The sequence below is a fragment of the Maylandia zebra genome, linkage group LG15, assembly GCF_041146795.1.
Source record: "Maylandia zebra isolate NMK-2024a linkage group LG15, Mzebra_GT3a, whole genome shotgun sequence".
In the NCBI taxonomy this organism is placed as follows: domain Eukaryota; kingdom Metazoa; phylum Chordata; class Actinopteri; order Cichliformes; family Cichlidae; genus Maylandia; species Maylandia zebra.
Window position 1 is genome coordinate 16,637,963 of NC_135181.1, and position 21,698 is coordinate 16,659,660.

General features: G+C 41.9%; 1 protein-coding gene across 9 annotated transcripts in view; it reads left to right on the top strand.

Annotated features, from left to right (window-relative positions):
* lama2 (laminin, alpha 2) overlaps positions 1–21,698 on the top strand; it is a 251,165-nt gene that overhangs the window by 44,494 nt on the left and 184,973 nt on the right. For all 9 annotated transcript variants that reach the window (XM_076874014.1, XM_076874016.1, XM_004550514.4 and 6 more), the window contains exon 3: positions 2,148–2,260. In XM_076874014.1, the coding sequence (XP_076730129.1) occupies positions 2,148–2,260 (113 nt within the window). The remainder of the gene's footprint in view (positions 1–2,147; positions 2,261–21,698) is intronic.

Consider the following 21,698-nt stretch of genomic DNA (forward strand, 5'->3'; position numbering starts at 1 on the left):
TGTATTTTGTGTAGAAAACAATATATTGTCTGCAAACACTCACCAACTGCTTGCCAAGTAGTAGTAAAACTGAAAAGTGCAACTCAACATATTGGTTTTAGAGACTTGTAACAACTTTAGTTTGAAGGTCAACACTTGGCAAGTCGGCATCTTTTATGCAAACTACGGGTGATTACACCAACCTACTAGTAAACACAGAAATCACAAGGAGCTTTTTGGCGCAGGGCTCTCTTTGTGACTGATTTCAACAGAAAGCTCTAGCATCCACCAGCTGGTCTGGGAATTTTTTTTTTTCTAGGACGTAGCTTCAGTTTTAAAATAAAGTTTATATGTCGTCATCTACAGGTAACTTTGTAAGAAAGCATTTACCCTAGGTCAGGGGTCAGCAACCTTTAGGACCCAAAGAGCCACTTGGACCTGGTTTCCACGCAAAAGAAAACACTGGGAGCCGCAAATACTTTTTGACATCTAAAATGAAGATAACACTGTATATATTGTTTTTTACCTTTATGCTTTGTGTGAACAACTAAGGTGTGTTGCTTATGAAATCCATGAAGTGCTACAGAGAAAGTTACATTTTATTTATGTAATTAACACATTTTGAAGAAATATAACAAAAGGAAAGACACCCAGCTGAACTAAAATGATCCATGTGGCAAACAAAAACTGTTGTGAGCCGCCACCCTTATATCGGCTTTGGGCTTTTGGAGCCTTGACCTGACTTTTAAAAAATAATTGGAAAAAAAGCACTATGCTGCTGAAAAATGAAAAATAGATATTTGCAAAATTCTGCCTAAATATGTATTTTACCATGTTAAGGTGTGTGGCGGGGCGTGGTCTGCAGCGCCGCTGCAGGGGAGGCGGACGCACCTGAGCACCAATCACGCCTCGCCGCCTTAACGTCTGTGCTATCTATGCTGTTGTTGGTGTATGTTGGGCTGTGGGCTGAAAAGCTACAGCCGGCTGTATGCGTACAGCAACCCTGTATGAAAAGTGGTCAACCAAGAGATGCTGAAAAACATGTTCATGCAAACATCGTCGGGTCTGCCGTGTTTACAATGGGACTTCTGCTCCTGAACCTCTGTGCACAGCGTCTGCAAATCGGGGCTGTACGAAGTCACTTTCATCTTTACGCAGGACTGTAAGCTGTCATCTGTGAGGCGTGAGCGGTGTTTGTTTTTAACATAGTTCACGGTGGAGCTGCTGACATAATGTGGATCCGAAGATCCATAATTGACCTACCTGGGATTAAAAATCTCGATAAATGCACGGCGTTTCTGCGGGTACACCGGCTCCCACGGGTGTGACGCTTATTTTGAACGATGAAAAAATAATAAAATATAATTTTATTTTTATATTTCAATATCACAATAATCTTCCAATTTAGAAGTACAAGTTAAAAAAAAGAACTAACATAAATAAAATACACTTCAGCGAAATACTTCTAATTTATTTTACCAAACCACGCCGAGCCACAGTATAAGTATAAGCCGCAGGTTGCCGACCCCTGCCCTAGGTGAATATTCATTTTCTATATCGTGGTTTTAGTGTTTTGTCCATTCTTTATTTGCTTTCTGTAAAATAATTTTCTTTACTGTGTTCTTCTAATGCCACACAGCAGGGTAGGATTGTTATAGATCATTTCCATTACTTTTAACTGAAATGTCACAGGTAAGTAGCCAGATGACTGACAGGTGCCAGTCAAGCTGAAAAAACATGTCTGCTCTTAAAAACCTTCATTAACACACCTATAAGCACCAAAACGATTCTGCATATAGCGCATAAATAAAATGCTTGATTGTGACCTTTGCTTTATAATAAATTATAGTGGCGATGCATTTTTATCTTCCTGCTCTATTAAAACTGTTCTATAGACTTGTAATAGTACCCAGATGAAGACTGTGCAAATGCACTGACATTTTTTCTTATTCAGAAGTGAAATCAAATATTACTAAATGGGAAGGAAATCTATTACTACTTCTTTTACGAGGTGGACAAATGTGCTTTTGATATCTGGCTTTGAACGTCTCAAATGCCAGGGTGGAGAAAAATTGTAGAGTACTACATTTTCACTTTAGAACAATGTAGAATGCAAGATGAAAATACCTGAGATATTTAAAATAAACTGTTTCTGTGTGTGCTTACAGAACATCATCCCGTAGAGTATGCCATAGATGGAACCAATCGTTGGTGGCAGAGTCCGTCGATAAAGAATGGAATGGAGTACCACTATGTGACAATCACACTGGACTTGAAACAGGTAGAAAACACACATTCATTATGAGTGAAACGCTGTTCACGTACTTTCACTGCATGCCTCTTTTCTGTTTTATTTATTTATTTGTATTGAACCGGGTTACTTGTCTTTATCAGCTTGCATCATCAAATTTAAGCATTGATTTTCTAAGGTACAAAGTCTTAGAATAACAAACGGGCAGCAGTTTCATCATTCGACAGATTCCTTTAGTGATGACACACGTGCATAATTCGCCAATATAGAAATAATGTCAGCAGACACCCAAGAACACACACAAGCACATATTATATAGGAGAAATGTACAACTTTTCCTCATTTTATACCTGATTGTCAGCACCCGGGGTACCAGAGACTAGGAGGTAGGAATCACAAGCCCTGATTTCTGTTTGCAGATACAGACGTAATAAAAGATGGTTGGGCTCACCTCGAAGTCACTCGCTGGTTGGCAAATCCAAATCATGTTACAAAGCCTTGAGTGTTTTCACCATCACTTTATGTTTTGAAATCAGATGTGACAAGCGAGGAGTGGATGTGAGTGTGAAAATGCATGCTTGTTGGCTAAAGACTTGTCAGTCACAAGTTTTCATCAAATGAACATTTCCTGGATCCTTTCTGATCTGACATTTCAACTCAATCACTCAATTAGTCATTAATTGAGTGACTGAGTACAAAAAGCCATCAGGAAGCCTGAGCTTGGGACTGTACCAGAGACTTGTGTAAGACCAGGAGGTACAGATAAGATTTTCTATATCTGTGTTTGTTTTTTGTTTTTAAATACTGTCTAGCTTTATATGTTGGAGAAGTGGAGGCAGGGTGGGATGCTTAAAGATGGCTGGTTTCAGATGCAGCATTAACTAAGGGGCTGCACCAGGGCTGGCATAAGCTTAAAATATTTTTTAATTGGGAATTATTCCTCCATTCTCTGTGAGGTTTCATTCATGTCATTTTCATTCTTTAAGGTAAATAACCACATGCTTGTAATTGCAATTACTGCATGTAAAATTGAAATCCTTATAAAATTAATAATTTACTAATTACTGCCCAACCTTTCATACTTAGCCCAAAACATGCAGCAATAAATGCATAGCTGTGACCCAATAATTCAGCTTTGTGACAGGTTTATTTATTTATTTATTTAGGACAGTGCATGTTAATGAACATAAATGTAAAAAAAAAAAAAAATTACATGAATGTAAACATGCCAGATTATAGCCAAGGGCTAATTTCCATCTGTTGTCCTTAAGCATAAAAAATAGACATAATAATTCATAAAAATTCATCATTCATTCATAATAAAAACTCCATCACCAAACTTACACATACACACCATTCTGTTCCCAAATAAAACATTAAAACTATACAACTCATACATGATCACACACTTGATTTGTCCATACCCAGTTTTTAACCTTTGCCTTAAACAAATTGAGTGTAGAGCATTCTCTAATGGGTTGAGGAAGACTGTTCCACAGATGGCCACCCTGGACAGAGAGGACGTTCTGCCCAAATGCTGTCTGTCTGTGGGGTATAAACAAGTCTCCTCGGATTGTAGCTCGAGTGGTCCTGTCTGAGCTTTCTTTATGCCAAATGAACTGCTTTAGTGGTGGTGGAGCAAGGGAGTGTAAGACTTTATATATTAAACACACTCTTTTAAGTTTCACTAAGTTATTGAAGTTCAGTAATTTATGTTTTTAGGTTTGTGATGTGATATCAAACCGCTTTTTAAAAAAAAATGAATAAAGGGCAAAATCCTCTTTATCAAGGGGTATTTAAGGGGTATTCAATGTAGTCCAAGCAGAAATTCTAAGTACACAAATGCTCATGCATGTGTGCTATTGCAGCATGTTCATTCTCTGAAGGCGCACCTTCACTTGATGCCGCATCAGAAATGTGTCTTGTCAGTACAGTGGAACCCCGACTTACAAAATTAATTCGTTCCCGAGGGTCTTTCGTAAGTCGAAGCACCCATCGTGCGTTTTGACTGAGGCCATGCTGAAGGCTATAGGCTATAGGCTAATCCTAACTAGAACAACAATACGTTGTTCAAGTGGAACAGCGAAGCGCAAGTACGGAAGCCAAGGGGTTGTCACTAGGGGTGGGTTTTGATAATCGATTTATCGATTAAAATAGATTCTGGCTTGGATAACGTGATATCGATTCATTAAAATCCTGAATCGATTTTTTAATATAAATTTATTTTACCTGAAACGCCAGAATCTCAGGTGAAACCTCACAAAATTTTAACAACCACCAAACAGCTAAAACAGTGAATGAGAGCAGGAACACGTGCACATAAATGTAAACACAAAGCGCAGACCGCAGATCAGAATCAGTGAGATGTGGCTTTCTCACCCAATGGCACGGACACGGTCGGGGCTGAAAGCCGACAGCTCGCTGATTCTGATCTGTCGGCGGGTCCGCGCTTTGTGTTTACGCCCTTTTTGCGCTGATTCTAAAGCTGTTAGTTTTATCTCTCTCCAAACAATACTGACTGAACCAGCAGCAAAAGAAGCAGCAAACTATGCTTCACATAAACATTGTCATGGACTCCCTCTGACTTTTGGTGTTTTGCTTCCAACATGATAAAATCAGACATCATGCACAGCTCTCTCTCTCTCTCTCTGTACTTCAAGAACAGTTTCCCGTCTATCCCCAAAATCTGTTTTCTGCATTATTCGCTTGCTTGTTACGCACAAGTCTACCGTTGTTTACAGCGCTGTCGGCCGCTGTTTTTTTCCTTTTACTTACTTCCGAAAAGAAAACCTAATTTCTGCTGTTCAATGGGCTTCAAATGCAAAACGCTTAGCTGTGTCTCTAATAAAACTGCTGTAACTTCAGAGGTAACGTTCATATGTTGATTAATCGTTTTCTTTCGTTTTTGATGTACTGCAGAATATTTTTATAAAATCCAGGCCAGGAAAATCACCTTCATGTTTTTCTGTGTTTTATCTTCAGCTACTTTGACACAAAGACATCTGCTGTGATGCTCACACCTTTCATAAAGTCTTGCGAGTGTCAGCTTCCATTTTATAGATACAAAAATATGTAAATGTACTGATCTGAATTATAATATTTCTGACTGTCTGAGGCAAAATTTCCCAGATACAAATCGAATTGAATCGAATCGTGGATCGAATCGTTTCGGGACCTTGTGAATCAGAATCGAATCGATTCTAGAAATCAGTGACGATACCCAGCCCTAGTTGTCACATGATTCGGAAGGCATTGTGGGCATTGTAGGCTCAGCCAATCAGAGCCAGTGGATTTTGTTACTCGGGCATTTTGCCGTAACATGGGCAAAAATATTGCTGTTCAGTGCCTTCGTGACTTGAATTTTTCGTGAAACGGGGTATTCGTAACTCGGGGTTCCACTGTATATAAACATCAATCCCTGTTTGCAATGTCCCTTTTTTTACACACTTTTTTCATTTGTTAAGGTTCATTTAACAGCTTCAGAATCATTATTTAATTGCTGTGTTGTATAAGTGTATTATACATTCAGACATACAGATATTTAAAAACTCTTACTAAAAGGAATATGTTTCACTAGACATGTATACCTTTTTTTTTTTTAAATTTTTGCTCAGTTTACTTTTAGTTTTAGAAGTAATATTTAGCTTTTCCTAAATTGATTTATATGGAGATCCACAATCTCAGCTTTCCATTAGAATCAGACGTACTCACACAAATGCTTATTTTAATGAGTCAAATTCTTTTCATTTGTTTTCTGTTTGTGCACATATGATTGGATTCACACTGAGCGCAGATGCATTCAGCTGCCAGGTGCTTGATCCATCAAGCTCATCCCTTTTCTGCCACTGTGTTCCTTTTCCGTCAGGATGTTGCACGTACAAACACTGTCTTCCCAGAGCTACATTAACACCCTGTGCTGCATGCTGTCATGGTCAGCTTAGCTTGGATTTTATTTTCTCTGCAATTAAAGTGATTACTGCAGTTAGTCATTTAAAGGTGCGGTGTACAAAATGTGTCATTGATATGTCATCAGGGTTTTAAGCTACACAGAACTGTTTCAGTAGAGCTGGAATTAGTTAAACCAACTTTGCTATTAATCACTTCATAATCTTGTGTGCCACGCTTTAAATATTGGCTTCCATTTTTGACTTGGAAAGCTTGGCAGGAATCTCTGTGATTGAGTGGCTGTGTACTGGCATGGGCTGATTTAGGACATTTAGTTTAGTTTAGAAGTGTGATTAAATAGATAAGACTGCCAGATTGTAATTATATAGATGTTATGAGAATAAAAGTAATGAGAATAGAAGATTTAGTTTATGAGAATCCATGGCTTCATTAAGAGAAGTCAGTCAAAAATTGGTCTAAAAGTAAAAAAAAAAAAAGAGAGATTAATTTTAGATGTCTAATAAAAACACCAATATTCATGAAAAAGCTGAAAACTAACTCGGGTTAACAATTTCTGATTTTCTGATCCCTATTTGACTTTATTAAGTATGTTTTTGATGTCAGCCGATCAAAATTCATACTTTACTATTATAGGGTTATGTAAAAAAATCCAGGTCTAGAAATTGTAACTTGCTCATCCCTTCTGGCGCCTGTTATAGTGGACTGGAAATATGTCTTTAAATTCATTTTAAACATATAAAGAAGAAACAGCAGTTAACCTCCAGCCTTTTTACACATCTAATGCATCCTTTTCTCTTTCTAATCCATGTGATGCGTTCATGGTGCAGATGTAAAGTTGCGGTTGTGATTCTGTCCTAAATCGAAGAAGAAAAATTAGAGTTATTTAAAAGTTGCATTTAAATACTTTACTAGGCAGTTTGCTACAGTTTAGTAGAGGCTGATTAAAGGTTAGTTCGGAGTTCTGAGGTGACGTTTGTAGTAATGTGCTAAGTTGGACTGATTCTGGACAGACTGTGGCGTTCATAGGTTATATTGAGGCCTTTCGTATGTAAGCTGATGATACTGATTAGATTCTGCATTATCTGCTGTCTAAGGATTGGGCTCAACCATGATACCTCATTTAACATCTGCTGAAATTTAAATCCAGGTAACTAAATCCATAAAGAGAAGTAAACCTCTGCAGCAGTGCAGGTCAGCTTGTCAGAGCCTAAACACAAAGAAAATCTACCAAAAAAGTTATTACATGACTTATTTCTAACTAGTTATTTAACCTCATGCCGCACTGCTCCACCTGCTCTACAAAAGGCTGCAAAAGTGTAAAATGGAGCAGCAGAACTGTGGAATAAAAATAAATAATTAAATAAACAAGATAAAGTGAAAAGACAGACATGGAGCAGAGAAATTATGAAAATGATGATGACTGAAAAAGAATCTGTTAATTTAATGGCAGTACATTGCTCCAAAAATAATTGGATCACATGTTTTTCAAATGGAATTTAAAGTTTTTTGTTATAATAAAAATAAAGTAATTTTTATATGGCAACGTCTTGCAAATAATGTTTGTTTCAGTCAAATATATCCGGAGTTAATAAAATGGACTTGGGTTATTCAAATCAGTTAATAGTCTGGTGGTGACTGCTGTCTTGTGGCTCATTAAAATCAAACTGCTAACTAGCAGTGCTGTGCTCTATTCATAGAGGATATTTGTCATAACACTAATAGAAATTGCAGGTGGTGGTAGTAGATTTCACTTTTACTTCACAGGTAAACTGGACCCGTTTGACTGACAAAACATAATCAATGGGAAATCATCAAAGAACTGAAATTACAGCAACTAGCTGTATCCACAACAAGCAGAATAAAACCCTCCTAGTTGCCTTTTTTCAAATTTTAAGATTTCTATTCTAACATAATCCCACACGTTTAAGACAATGATGGATGAAAGTGGATGTGATGGAATGACCCTCACAGTTTAAAGTGTAGTTTGTTAAGCGAAATGACAACAAAAAAGTAGTGAAACAAACAAAAAGTAAGAGTTGAATACTAATGTCACATATGAATATTGTAGTATTTCTGGTCAGAGTCCTACTATTCATACTGAATTTAGAGCCACAAAGACAACTGCAACAAAGTGAGGCAAATGTGAAGAGTGCTTTTTCCTTTTCTTGCTTGCTATTTTTTTCCTGAACGTAATTACAGCCCTGCACAGGAAGAAGAGTAACAGCCATCTTGAAATAATAATGACTTTAGGCCCATCAATCACACCTTTCACCACTGTGGTGCGTCTACTGAATAAATATTAAGGCTTCAGTGGTCTCACAAATACACACACGCACACACACCTGTCTCTGGAGTTGTCACGGGGGTGGAACGGACTCAGGCGCAGACTGAGGTAGCACAGTTCAACGACACTTTATTAATCACACTGGTGCGCTATATACACGTGAAGGGAGGGGGGAAACACCAGGGTCCCGGGGATCAATAGGCTGGGGAGACACTTCTTCGCACTCGCTCTGCTCCCTGTCCAAACAGTCTCCACACAAGCAGCTCAGCTCACTCTCCTACTCACGGGGTCCAGGGGTCACAAAAGGGCTGATCCAGGTAAACCTGTTTACACAGACGAGGGTAAGTCGAAGGCAAACACGGGAACAGTAGAATCGCAAGGAAGCCAGGAACCAGGGCACCCTGACGAAAAGTGGGCTACTGGAACAAGAAGGCATCGGTGGGCAAGAGACGAAAACAGGGCGTTGTTGGAATGCTACTACGCAAGTAACCCCGGCGGAAGGGGCTACATGAATAGGATGAGGGACCTATGGATTCTTCGATACCCAACATCCACAATGACGGCGAAACAACTAGTAGCTCAGTGTTCCAACATTCGAAAGAAGGGACTGCTCTCACAGCTAGAGATTGACGAGGTACAACGCAAATGCTACGGCAAGGAGGAGTCAGGACGCCAGGTCAGGGGGGAGATATCATCACCCCCACCCGAGATTGGGTACATAGCCCCAAGTGCGATAGGAGAAGGATCGTTGAGTGCGAGAGGAACTGACCTGAAAAATAGGATCATGGCCAAGCTTGAAACCTGGATCCCCCGTAGCCGGTTACCAAGATTACGTGAAGTACCCTCAGAAGGTCTGCTAGATGATGTTAATGCAGCACTACGGGCAATACCTACAACCACGATTACCGACACTAACAAGCTGATCTACAATACGGCAGCAGTGATCAGTGAGATGCTTGGCTACAAGTTGAACAGCGACAAGGGGCAGTACCCTCCATGGAGAAGGAGGCTAGAGGGCAAGATCAAAGCAGCACTATGGGCAATACCTACAACCACGATTACCGACACTAACAAGCTGATCTACAATACGGCAGCAGTGATCAGTGAGATGCTTGGCTACAAGTTGAACTGCGACAAGGGGCAGTACCCTCCATGGAGAAGGAGGCTAGAGGGCAAGATCAAAGTAGCACGGAGGGAGGTTAGCCAACTAACGGAGTTGCAGAAAGGTAAGACAAATAAGGTGCCTAAGAAATACAGCAAGCTGTCCATACCTGAGGCCTTGGAAACTGCCAAGCAAAGACTCACAGCCTTGGCCAGCCGCTTGAGGAGGTACACCAGAGAGATAGAAGGCAGGAGAATAAACCAGCTGTTCTCCACAGAACCAGCAAAGGTGTACTCTCAGTGGCAAGGGAACAATAAGAGAACAGCACCACCAAGGCTGGAGACGGCGCAATACTGGAAGAGCATATGGGAGAAGGATGCAACCCATAACGGCAATGCTCAGTGGCTAGAGGATCTGAGGGCAGACCACAGCGACCTCCCTGAACAGGGTCCAGTAACCATCACAGTGGCAGATATCCAAGAAAGGGTCTCCAGTATGAAGAGTTGGACAGCACCAGGGCCCGACATGGTTCATGCCTACTGGCTGAAGAAGCTGACTGCACTCCACGAGCGTCTGGCAGCACAAATGAACCAGCTGCTAGTTAACGAGAGACACCCGGAATGGCTAACTGAAGGCCGGACGGTCCTGATCCCCAAGGACCCCAAGAAGGGACCGGTCCCCTCCAACTACCGACCAATAACCTGCCTCAGTACTACATGGAAGCTCCTGTCAGGCATCATATCGGCTAAGATAAACAGGCACATGGGTCAATACATGAGCGGGACACAGAAAGGAATTGGCAAGAATACCAGAGGCGCAAAACACCAGCTACTGGTAGACAGAACAATCAGCCGAGACTGCAAGACCAGACTGACCAACCTGTGCACTGCCTGGATTGATTACAAGAAGGCCTATGACTCAATGCCCCACAGCTGGATACTGGAATGCCTAGAATTGTACAAGATCAATGGGACCCTAAGAGCCTTCATCAGGAACTCAATGGGGATGTGGCGTACAACACTAGAGGCCAACTCCAAGCCCATAGCACAAGTCACCATCAAGTGCGGGATCTACCAAGGAGATGCTCTGTCCCCACTGCTGTTCTGCATAGGCCTGAACCCCCTCAGTGAGATCATTAACAAGACTGGCTACGGATACCGACTACGGAACGGAGCAGTTGTCAGCCACCTCCTGTACATGGATGACATCAAGCTGTATGCCAAGAGTGAACGAGACATCGATTCACTGATCCACACTACCAGGCTATACAGCAATGACATTGGAATGTCGTTCGGACTGGAGAAGTGTAGTCGGATGGTAACAAAGAGAGGGAAGGTAGTCAGAACTGAGGGGATTGAACTACCAGAAGGCAACATTGCAGACATAGAGGACAGTTACAAGTACCTGGGGATCCCGCAGGCGAATGGGAACCATGAAGAGGCCGCTAGAAAAGCTGCAACCACCAAGTACCTGCAGAGGGTCAGGCAAGTCCTGAGGAGTCAGCTGAATGGTAAGAACAAGATCCGGGCCATCAACACCTATGCCCTGCCCGTGATCAGGTACCCTGCTGGGGTAATAGGCTGGCCAAAGGAGGAGATAGAAGCCACTGACATAAAGACAAGAAAGCTCCTTACCATGCATGGAGGGTTTCACCCCAAGTCCAGCACCCTGAGGCTGTACGCTAAGCGGAAGGAAGGGGGCCGGGGACTGGTGAGTGTCAGCACCACAGTCCAGGATGAGACAACGAACATCCAAGAATACATTGGGAAGATGGCCCCAACTGACCGAGTGCTCAGTGAATACCTCAGGCAGCAGAAACCCAAGAAAGAGGAGGGAGACGAGGAACCATCATGGAAGGACAGGCCCCTGCACGGTATGTACCACCGGCAGATAGAGGAGGTGGCTGATATCCAGAAATCCTACCAGTGGCTGGACAAAGCTGGACTGAAAGACAGCACAGAGGCACTAATCATGGCAGCACAAGAACAAGCTCTGAGCACAAGATCCATAGAGGCTGGGGTCTATCACACCAGGCAAGACCCCAGGTGCAGGCTGTGTAAAGATGCCCCAGAGACAATCCAGCACATAACAGCAGGGTGCAAGATGCTAGCAGGCAAGGCATACATGGAACGCCATAACCAAGTGGCCGGCATAGTGTACAGGAACATCTGTGCCGAGTATAATCTGGAAGTCCCGAGGTCAAAATGGGAGATGCCCCCAAGGGTGGTGGAGAATGACCGAGCTAAGATCCTGTGGGACTTCCAGATACAGACGGACAAAATGGTGGTGGCTAACCAACCGGACATAGTGGTGGTAGATAAACAGAAGAAGACAGCCGTAGTGATCGATGTAGCGGTTCCGAATGACAGCAATATCAGGAAGAAGGAACACGAGAAGCTGGAGAAATACCAAGGGCTCAGAGAAGAGCTCGAGAGGATGTGGAGGGTGAAGGTAACGGTGGTCCCCGTGGTAATCGGAGCACTAGGTGCGGTGACTCCCAAGCTAGGCGAGTGGCTCCAGCAGATTCCGGGAACAACATCGGAGATCTCTGTCCAGAAGAGCGCAGTCCTGGGAACAGCTAAGATACTGCGCAGGACCCTCAAGCTCCCAGGCCTCTGGTAGAGGACCCGAGCTTGAAGGATAAACCGCCCGCAGGGGCGTGCTGGGTGTTATATATACATACATATATATATACATACATAAAAAAAAAAAAACACCCAGCACGCCCCTGCGGGCGGTTTATCCTTCAAGCTCGGGTCCTCTACCAGAGGCCTGGGAGCTTGAGGGTCCTGCGCAGTATCTTAGCTGTTCCCAGGACTGCGCTCTTCTGGACAGAGATCTCCGATGTTGTTCCCGGGATCTGCTGGAGCCACTCGCCTAGCTTGGGAGTCACCGCACCTAGTGCTCCGATTACCACGGGGACCACCGTTACCTTCACCCTCCACATCCTCTCGAGCTCTTCTCTGAGCCCTTGGTATTTCTCCAGCTTCTCGTGTTCCTTCTTCCTGATATTGCTGTCATTCGGAACCGCTACATCGATCACTACGGCCGTCTTCTTCTGTTTATCTACCACCACTATGTCCGGTTGGTTAGCCACCACCATTTTGTCCGTCTGTATCTGGAAGTCCCACAGGATCTTAGCTCGGTCATTCTCCACCACCCTTGGGGGCATCTCCCATTTTGACCTCGGGACTTCCAGGTTATACTCGGCACAGATGTTCCTGTACACTATGCCGGCCACTTGGTTATGGCGTTCCATGTATGCCTTGCCTGCTAGCATCTTGCACCCTGCTGTTATGTGCTGGATTGTCTCTGGGGCATCTTTACACAGCCTGCACCTGGGGTCTTGCCTGGTGTGATAGACCCCAGCCTCTATGGATCTTGTGCTCAGAGCTTGTTCTTGTGCTGCCATGATTAGTGCCTCTGTGCTGTCTTTCAGTCCAGCTTTGTCCAGCCACTGGTAGGATTTCTGGATATCAGCCACCTCCTCTATCTGCCGGTGGTACATACCGTGCAGGGGCCTGTCCTTCCATGATGGTTCCTCGTCTCCCTCCTCTTTCTTGGGTTTCTGCTGCCTGAGGTATTCACTGAGCACTCGGTCAGTTGGGGCCATCTTCCCAATGTATTCTTGGATGTTCGTTGTCTCATCCTGGACTGTGGTGCTGACACTCACCAGTCCCCGGCCCCCTTCCTTCCGCTTAGCGTACAGCCTCAGGGTGCTGGACTTGGGGTGAAACCCTCCATGCATGGTAAGGAGCTTTCTTGTCTTTATGTCAGTGGCTTCTATCTCCTCCTTTGGCCAGCCTATTACCCCAGCAGGGTACCTGATCACGGGCAGGGCATAGGTGTTGATGGCCCGGATCTTGTTCTTACCATTCAGCTGACTCCTCAGGACTTGCCTGACCCTCTGCAGGTACTTGGTGGTTGCAGCTTTTCTAGCGGCCTCTTCATGGTTCCCATTCGCCTGCGGGATCCCCAGGTACTTGTAACTGTCCTCTATGTCTGCAATGTTGCCTTCTGGTAGTTCAATCCCCTCAGTTCTGACTACCTTCCCTCTCTTTGTTACCATCCGACTACACTTCTCCAGTCCGAACGACATTCCAATGTCATTGCTGTATAGCCTGGTAGTGTGGATCAGTGAATCGATGTCTCGTTCACTCTTGGCATACAGCTTGATGTCATCCATGTACAGGAGGTGGCTGACAACTGCTCCGTTCCGTAGTCGGTATCCGTAGCCAGTCTTGTTAATGATCTCACTGAGGGGGTTCAGGCCTATGCAGAACAGCAGTGGGGACAGAGCATCTCCTTGGTAGATCCCGCACTTGATGGTGACTTGTGCTATGGGCTTGGAGTTGGCCTCTAGTGTTGTACGCCACATCCCCATTGAGTTCCTGATGAAGGCTCTTAGGGTCCCATTGATCTTGTACAATTCTAGGCATTCCAGTATCCAGCTGTGGGGCATTGAGTCATAGGCCTTCTTGTAATCAATCCAGGCAGTGCACAGGTTGGTCAGTCTGGTCTTGCAGTCTCGGCTGACTGTTCTGTCTACCAGTAGCTGGTGTTTTGTGCCTCTGGTATTCTTGCCAATTCCTTTCTGTGTCCCGCTCATGTATTGACCCATGTGCCTGTTTATCTTAGCCGATATGATGCCTGACAGGAGCTTCCATGTAGTACTGAGGCAGGTTATTGGTCGGTAGTTGGAGGGGACCGGTCCCTTCTTGGGGTCCTTGGGGATCAGGACCGTCCGACCTTCGGTTAGCCATTCCGGGTGTCTCTCGTTAACTAGCAGCTGGTTCATTTGTGCTGCTAGACGCTCGTGGAGTGCAGTCAGCTTCTTTAGCCAGTAGGCGTGAACCATGTCGGGCCCTGGTGCTGTCCAACTCTTCATACTGGAGACCCTTTCTTGGATATCTGCCACTGTGATGGTTACTGGATCCTGTTCGGGGAGGTTGCTGTGGTCTGCCCTCAGATCCACTAGCCACTGAGCATTGCCGTTATGGGTTGCGTCCTTCTCCCATATGCTCTTCCAGTATTGCTCGGTCTCCAGCCTTGGTGGTGCTGTTCTCTTATTGTTCCCTTGCCACTGAGAGTACACCTTTGCTGGTTCTGTGGAGAACAGCTGGTTTATTCTCCTGCCTTCTATCTCTCTGGTGTACCTTCTCAAGCGGCTGGCCAAAGCAGCTGGATAGCGTAGTGGTTAGACTACACGCCTTTGGAACAGAGGATCGCAAGTTCGATTCCTGCCTGGGGCGTCTGTATCCAGTAAGGGTCCTAAGGCTAGACCCCCTATGCTAAGCAAGCCTACCGCAGACATATCTATATATATATACATATATATATATATATACACACACACACACATATATTGTCATGGTCCTGCGACCATGACTCAGTGACTTTATGTTTATGTTCTTTATTGTTATTACTTTCATTATTATTCATGGCTGTTTTGGGATGGTTTGTGTTTGGGATTTTAGACACTGGGTTCTGGGTTTGTGCTCCCTCTGTTGGTCCCTGGTGTTAGTGTTCCCCTGTCTCGTCAGGTTAATCAGGTCCAGCTGTTTCCCCCACCTGTGTGTGATTTCCCAGTGTCTCTTCGTGTACTTATAGTGTGTGATTTCCTCCGCTCCTCGTCGCGTCGTCTGTGTTCATACCTGGTGTAATCCCCTGCGTGCTCTCCCTGCTGTTCTCCCTTCATGCTCAGGTTTGCTATTTCTTTGTGTAGTTTCTCCCAGTTAGTTCATCCTTAGTTCTGTTTTACCATCCCCACTTTATATTGGATATTATCAATAAATCACCCTCACACCTGAATAAGTGCTGCGTTTTGAGTCCTCCTTCCGCTCTCCACACGGCCGCTGCCCCGGACCGTGACATATATATATATATATATACATGCATACATACATACATACATACATACATACATACATACATACATACATATATATACACACACACATATATATGCTTTTATATGTATTATTTTGCAGCATAATAGTATCATTATCACATCTTAAAATATCTAAAAAGCTTATGTAAGGAGCTTAGATTACCAATGAGTGAGACTGCAAGGTCATCTTACCGGTAATGTGATTTGGATGTCCCAGCTCGTCCACTGACTCCAAAGGGTTAATGTTAAATTCTTATTATTTAAAATATGTCAAATTTACATCTTAACGTCTTGATAAATTACTTATTTGTTATTGGTGCTATTATTGTAGGATTGGGTGAAAATGATCCACCATGGTAGTTCTAAAAGGCTTTTTATTTTCTTGTTCTAACCAATCTGTCTTCACCCACTGACGATCCCACAGGGGGTTTTGTTATTCTGTCCAAGAGGTTTCTAACCACTTGGCATCAGATATGACTGTGCCTGTGGTGTCAAATTGATATGCCAATAGACACCTTGAGTGTTCCTCTGCAACACTACAGCATTTGACTGAATGGGAGTATTCTGTTTGGTGCCCTCCATCCATTCACTTCCACTTATCCTTTTCAGGGTCGCGGGGGGCACTGGAGCCTATCCCAGCTGTCATAGGGCGAGAGGCGGGGTACACCCTGGACAGGTCGCCAGTCTGTCGCAGGGCTAACACACAAGGACAGACAACCATTCGCACTCACTTTCACTCGCACATTCACACCTAGTGGCAATTTGGATTATCCAATTAACCTATCCCCACAAGTTGCATGTCTTTGGACTGTTTGGTGCCCTGGGATTGAAAAAGAGTATCAGCCCATGCCAGTATTTTTTAATTTTGCATGACTGTAGATACCAGTAACATCTCGACCTGATTTAATTTTGTTGAAAGTCAGGCTCAAAGTCAAGGTCAAGGTCACAACAAATGTGAAGATCAATAAAAACGTTATATTACCAACTGTTTTTTATGGATCGTCGTCAAACTTCACAACAATGCCACTGGGGGACATGAGTATATACATTAACTAATTTTTTGACCTTGAACTTAACTGTTAGCGCTAAAGGTCAAAGTTTACCTTGGAAAAAATTTTTAAGAAAGCATATTGAATAATATATTATATGAAAGGGCATGGAGCAATGCCCTACAGCATCACAGTGATGTCATAACAGGCGGACTTCATTGTACTGTAGTACAAACAGACTAATGTCAGCTTGTTGTAAAAAAACATCATAAAACATCAAAGTTTTAATATAGCCTTTGTACTTCGGGGGGAGTTGCACTATCTGAGTGCTCTTGTTGATTTTGAATTCATGATTTTAGAGAGTAAAGTAAGTGATACGAGTGTCAGTCAGTCTCAATGATTACTAATGTTTTTAGTATTTTCAGAATTGAAAATTTGCATTCTCATGAACCTGAGACTTTTAGGTCAGTTGAATATTTGAAACTTCTTTATTCTCCTATTTAAATAATGGCTTTTGTATTAATTACAGCAATAGTACATTCCATCTATGCTGCAGACGTTGACTACAAATTAAACGTGGTTAATTTTTTGTTAATGCATATGTGTGAATGTGCTTCATTGTATGCGTGACGCTCGATCAAACCAACAGAAAGCTATTTACTCTCCAGTGCACTGAATTTCCTCTGCGACCGCAGTCATTTCACTCGGAAAATGACAGTGGGCTTGTGTGTGTTGTTATCGTCTGTGACATCACCACTCTCATTTCCTCTCTTGTTATTGTTGAGACTCTCTGGACAGAAAGACTAAATAATGAGAGAGTGGGAGCTGAGGGTCTATGTGCTTCACTCCGTGTGTGAAGCAGACAGTTGATGTCTGTGTATGTTCTTCATTATTTTTAGATAAATTCTTGAATCATATCCGTGCGTGAAGATGCATCAGACTTGACAATACACTAAAAGCCATCCGCAGAGATTCTGGAGAGTGGCTTGAGAATAATTTCTAACTTTGCAAAAATAAACATTTTTTGGGGGGGGGCTTTCATTAGTTTTGAGGTTTAATTTACTTTTTAAAGATTAAAAAATCAAATCCCTTTTTTTTACTGTATCATTGGAGTATTGCAACTCCAGTTTTTCATGCCAAACTAAGAGCTTTCTGGCCATGCATCGCTGGTGTATAAAACTCTGAATTGCAGTTGGCATAACTAATAAAATACATTTAGACTAAGAGATGTCTTAGGACTATTTTACCATGAGTGGATATGCTTGTCTTGCAGTCCCAACATTTTAAAATCATTGTAAGACAGTTAAATGCAATACATACTTACTCTACAATACTGAACTATTGGGTCATGCAAAAAGACAGAAATGCATGTGAAGTAATACAAGTACGCAGAGAAAGTTGCAAAATGTGAATGCATTGGAGTCGTAACATGATTGGGTGTCAAATAAGGAGCGTAGGCTTTATCATATCCATCAAAAGTTGTCAGAGACTGTATGGGCTAATAGTTTAGCAGATAATAATCTATTTTCTCAATATTAATTTGCAAACATTTTAGAGATTTTATCATCTACAGAACAAAATGTTATTGAAGCACTGATAATCTGTATGGAAATGTCAGTGTGGAAGGGACACAGCTGGAAACCAATATTGAATGGCTGTGATCTTCTTAAAGCCATGATCTCTAATCTAATTTATTTCATGGGCTCAGAAACACTTCTGAAAATCATTCAGTCAGTGAAAATGCACAGCAAAACTCCACCATACAGACAAAAAAATCAAGTAACAAAAAACATATCAACAATTTGAGAAACACATCTTTCCTTCACTGTGACTTTGCTCATATAAACTGGACTCAATTTGAAGTGTACAACTATTACATCATTAATATAATAATTATTATAATATTATTAACATTTTTTTTTTCAATTATGGACACAGCATTGTGCTGCCAAAAGAAAAGAGACTCTGGATTTTCACCAGTGCACCTGTGCAGTAGTGCATATGGCATATATGCAAATTAAACACTAATAAGAAACAAAATATCAATGTTTTGGAGGAACACAGGCTACCATCTAGGGTTCCTTTTTCAAGGAATGCTTTCTCATTTCAAGAAGACAGTGCTGAAATAATTTAAAAATAGCATGGCTCCATGCAAAAAGTTGTCCTGTTGCCACACTGGTCTACCTGCAGTCCAGATGTGCCACCCTATGTAATGTTTTATGAAGCGAAGAGTAAAACCAAAGGTTTGCTGAACAGCTGAGATCCTGTATTAAACAAAAAAAGGAAAACTTTGTGCTTTCTAAACTGCTGCAGTTGGTCTCCACAGTTTGCAAAGGCTTTGTGTTGTTGAAGAAGAGGTGATGCAACACAGTGGTAAACATGCTTCTGACCTAACACGAGCTAAACATATTGCTAGTATCAAAATGAATATGAAAAATACAAAAAAAATACTGTGGTCACTTTATGTTACCTTCTTATTTTAGTCAGTACCCTAAGAACGCTGAATTAATTATATTTTTTGCTTTTCCCACCACATTTTACACAAAGTCACACCATTGTTGATTCAAAATTTGATGTGTTAAATGCGTATTTCTTTCTTTAAGCGATACAGACAAACTTGTTTAGCTTTTCAAAAATAACAAACATAAAAAATGATGTAGTCAGAACTTTTAGTGCCAACAAAAATCATAACTAAGAGGACGTAAATGAAACATCTGCTGTACCCAATAAAAGTTTGCTGGTTTAATGTCTGACAGTAGCTTGGGCCAAAGCAAGAATGTGGGAGATTGCAGCATCTGGTGTTTTGTGTAGAGTAAAGCCTATTTAAAAGCTTAGGGCCAAATTACGACCCAGTCTGTGAGTGAGCGTGTTAGTGTATAAAGGTATTTCATTTGTATGTGCAAGTGTGTTTTGAGCAGTTCAGGCAGAGTGACAGACTTAAACAGAATGGATTTCAAAAGGCTGTTACACAGCCGGGCATTCCTCTGTCTTATCTCGAGGCCCGTGTTTGTGTATACTGCTGCCGCTTCGCTGTTCAAATCTATGTGAAAAACAATATTTTTTTCGTATTTCTTGTTGGGGTGTTTTTTTTCTGCAGTTTGCTCAAATATCAGAGTCCTGTAACTTATTTGCTGCAGGACTGGCGAGACTTTTTTTTCTGGTACATTCAAAAATATGTTCTCAAATTGTTTTTAGTGGAAAAGCACAAAAATGTGAAAAACAAGTGAATGGTTCCACTGATTATTTGCAGCTTGTTTGCCTGCATTTAGTTTGGCAGTAAAGGATGCTGGATGATTCACACCATTTTGAACCGGACCAACAGCTACATTATTAGTCCTGTGAGATGTTAACACATTTTCATTTGAAGTGACAGTAAATCTTCGTACTAGTTTCTCTCATGACATATCCACCTGTGTGTTTATGTCTGGGGGGAAAAAACAAAACTACAATAACAACAACAACAAAGCACCTTTTGCTATTTACATTTTGGGGTCACTATCTTGTTCTGACCTCATCTCACTTTGTTTCTGGTCAGGCTCTGTTTTTGTGCACTGGAACTGACTGGAGTACTAATAGGAATTGGAGGCTAATGCCAGTGTATCAGGCCAGAGAGATTTTAACACGTTTCCATGTGAATGACCTGTAAACGCCAGCTGTTCTGTAAAACCACTGTAACTATGTGTCCAAATCACACTGAGACAAAATGGATTCTTCACAGGCTATTTAATTGTAGGCAACCTAGCCACACTGGATACGGGGCTTAAGTGGCCCGATTGAGCATTAAAATAAACATTTTAAGTGCTCAGTTGGCTGTAACGCTGAAATATCTGCCAAAAGCCAGTTCCTGGCATATCATGATGATTTTCTGTCAAGTATGTAATGGCAGCAATGGAATACATGAGAGCTATTTGGAAATGAATTTATATTTTTCTGAGTTTTTCATTTTAAAAAAAAAAGATTTCTATGAGATCTAGATATATGTGCGAATGTTGTAAACTTTAAAGACACTTTTTTATTGTGTTTTTATTTACGTCAACTCTGAAATCTTGTCACTTTTATCTGAAGCAATGTGCAATGTAAAATTAAAATGATTCAGAAGTTTATTTTTGAGTCAAAGAATTATTCATCGGTCCAAAAAACAAATACGATTTTCCACTTCACCTGGGGAACAAATGACTCACCGTTTCACTTTTTAACTTTTTATAAACTCAAACAAAACACAGAGCACACAGATTCTCTCGCAAAAGTAAAAGCTGTTAAATTTTATACTTTTTAATTGCACAAGAGCACCATCTGTCTGTGCATTAACATGTTGGAACGTTTAAGGCTTCAGCACCAGTATCAAACCATTTATTTTTAAATGGTATCAGTAAAAATTTGTAACGTCATTGAATTAACATGTGATTATTTCAGTGTCAATTTCACTAAACACACATGGGCCTGATTACTGGCAGAGCTGTTGAATCCAGAAATCACATAAATAGAACCTGTCTGACGAAAGTGAAGCAAGCTAAAAGATCTCAAAAAGCAACACAACTTGCTACAATCTAAAGAAACACCTGAGAAATAAAGTCACTGACATCTATCCGCCTGGAAAGGGTTACAAAGCAATTTCTAAGACCTTAGGACTCCAATAAATCAAGGTGAGAGCCATTATACACAAATGGAGAAAATTTGGAACAGTGGTGATGCTTCCCAGGAGTGACTGGCCTACCAAAATTACTCCAAGAGTGCAATGACTCATCCAGGAGGTCAAAAAAGAACCCAGAACAAGATTAAAGAACCACAGGCTTCACATATCCCAGTTAAAGTCAGAGTTCATCAAAAATAAGTATGCAAAAATGGCTTCCATCGGAGAGTTTTAAGACAAAAACCACTGCTGAGCAAATAGAACACAAAGGCTTGTCTCACATTTGCCAAAAAACATCTTAATGATCCCCAAGACATCTGGGAAAATGTTCTGTGGACCGATGAGACAACTTTTTAGAAGGTTTGAGTCCTGTAACATCCAGCATAAAACTAACACAGTATTTTAGAAAAGGAACATCATAGCAACAGTGGTAGTTTGAAGGTCTGGGGTTGTTCTGCTGCGTCAGGGGACCTGGATGTCTTGCTGTGGTAAATGGAACCAACCTGCTGTATACCAAAACATCCTCAAGGTGAATATCCAGCCATCTGTTCGTGACCTCAAGTTGAAGCGTACTTTGGTACTTTAGATCGAAAACACACCAATTTTACCTCTGAATGGCCTAAGAAAATCAAAATGAATGAACCAGCTTTTTAAGATCATGCCACAG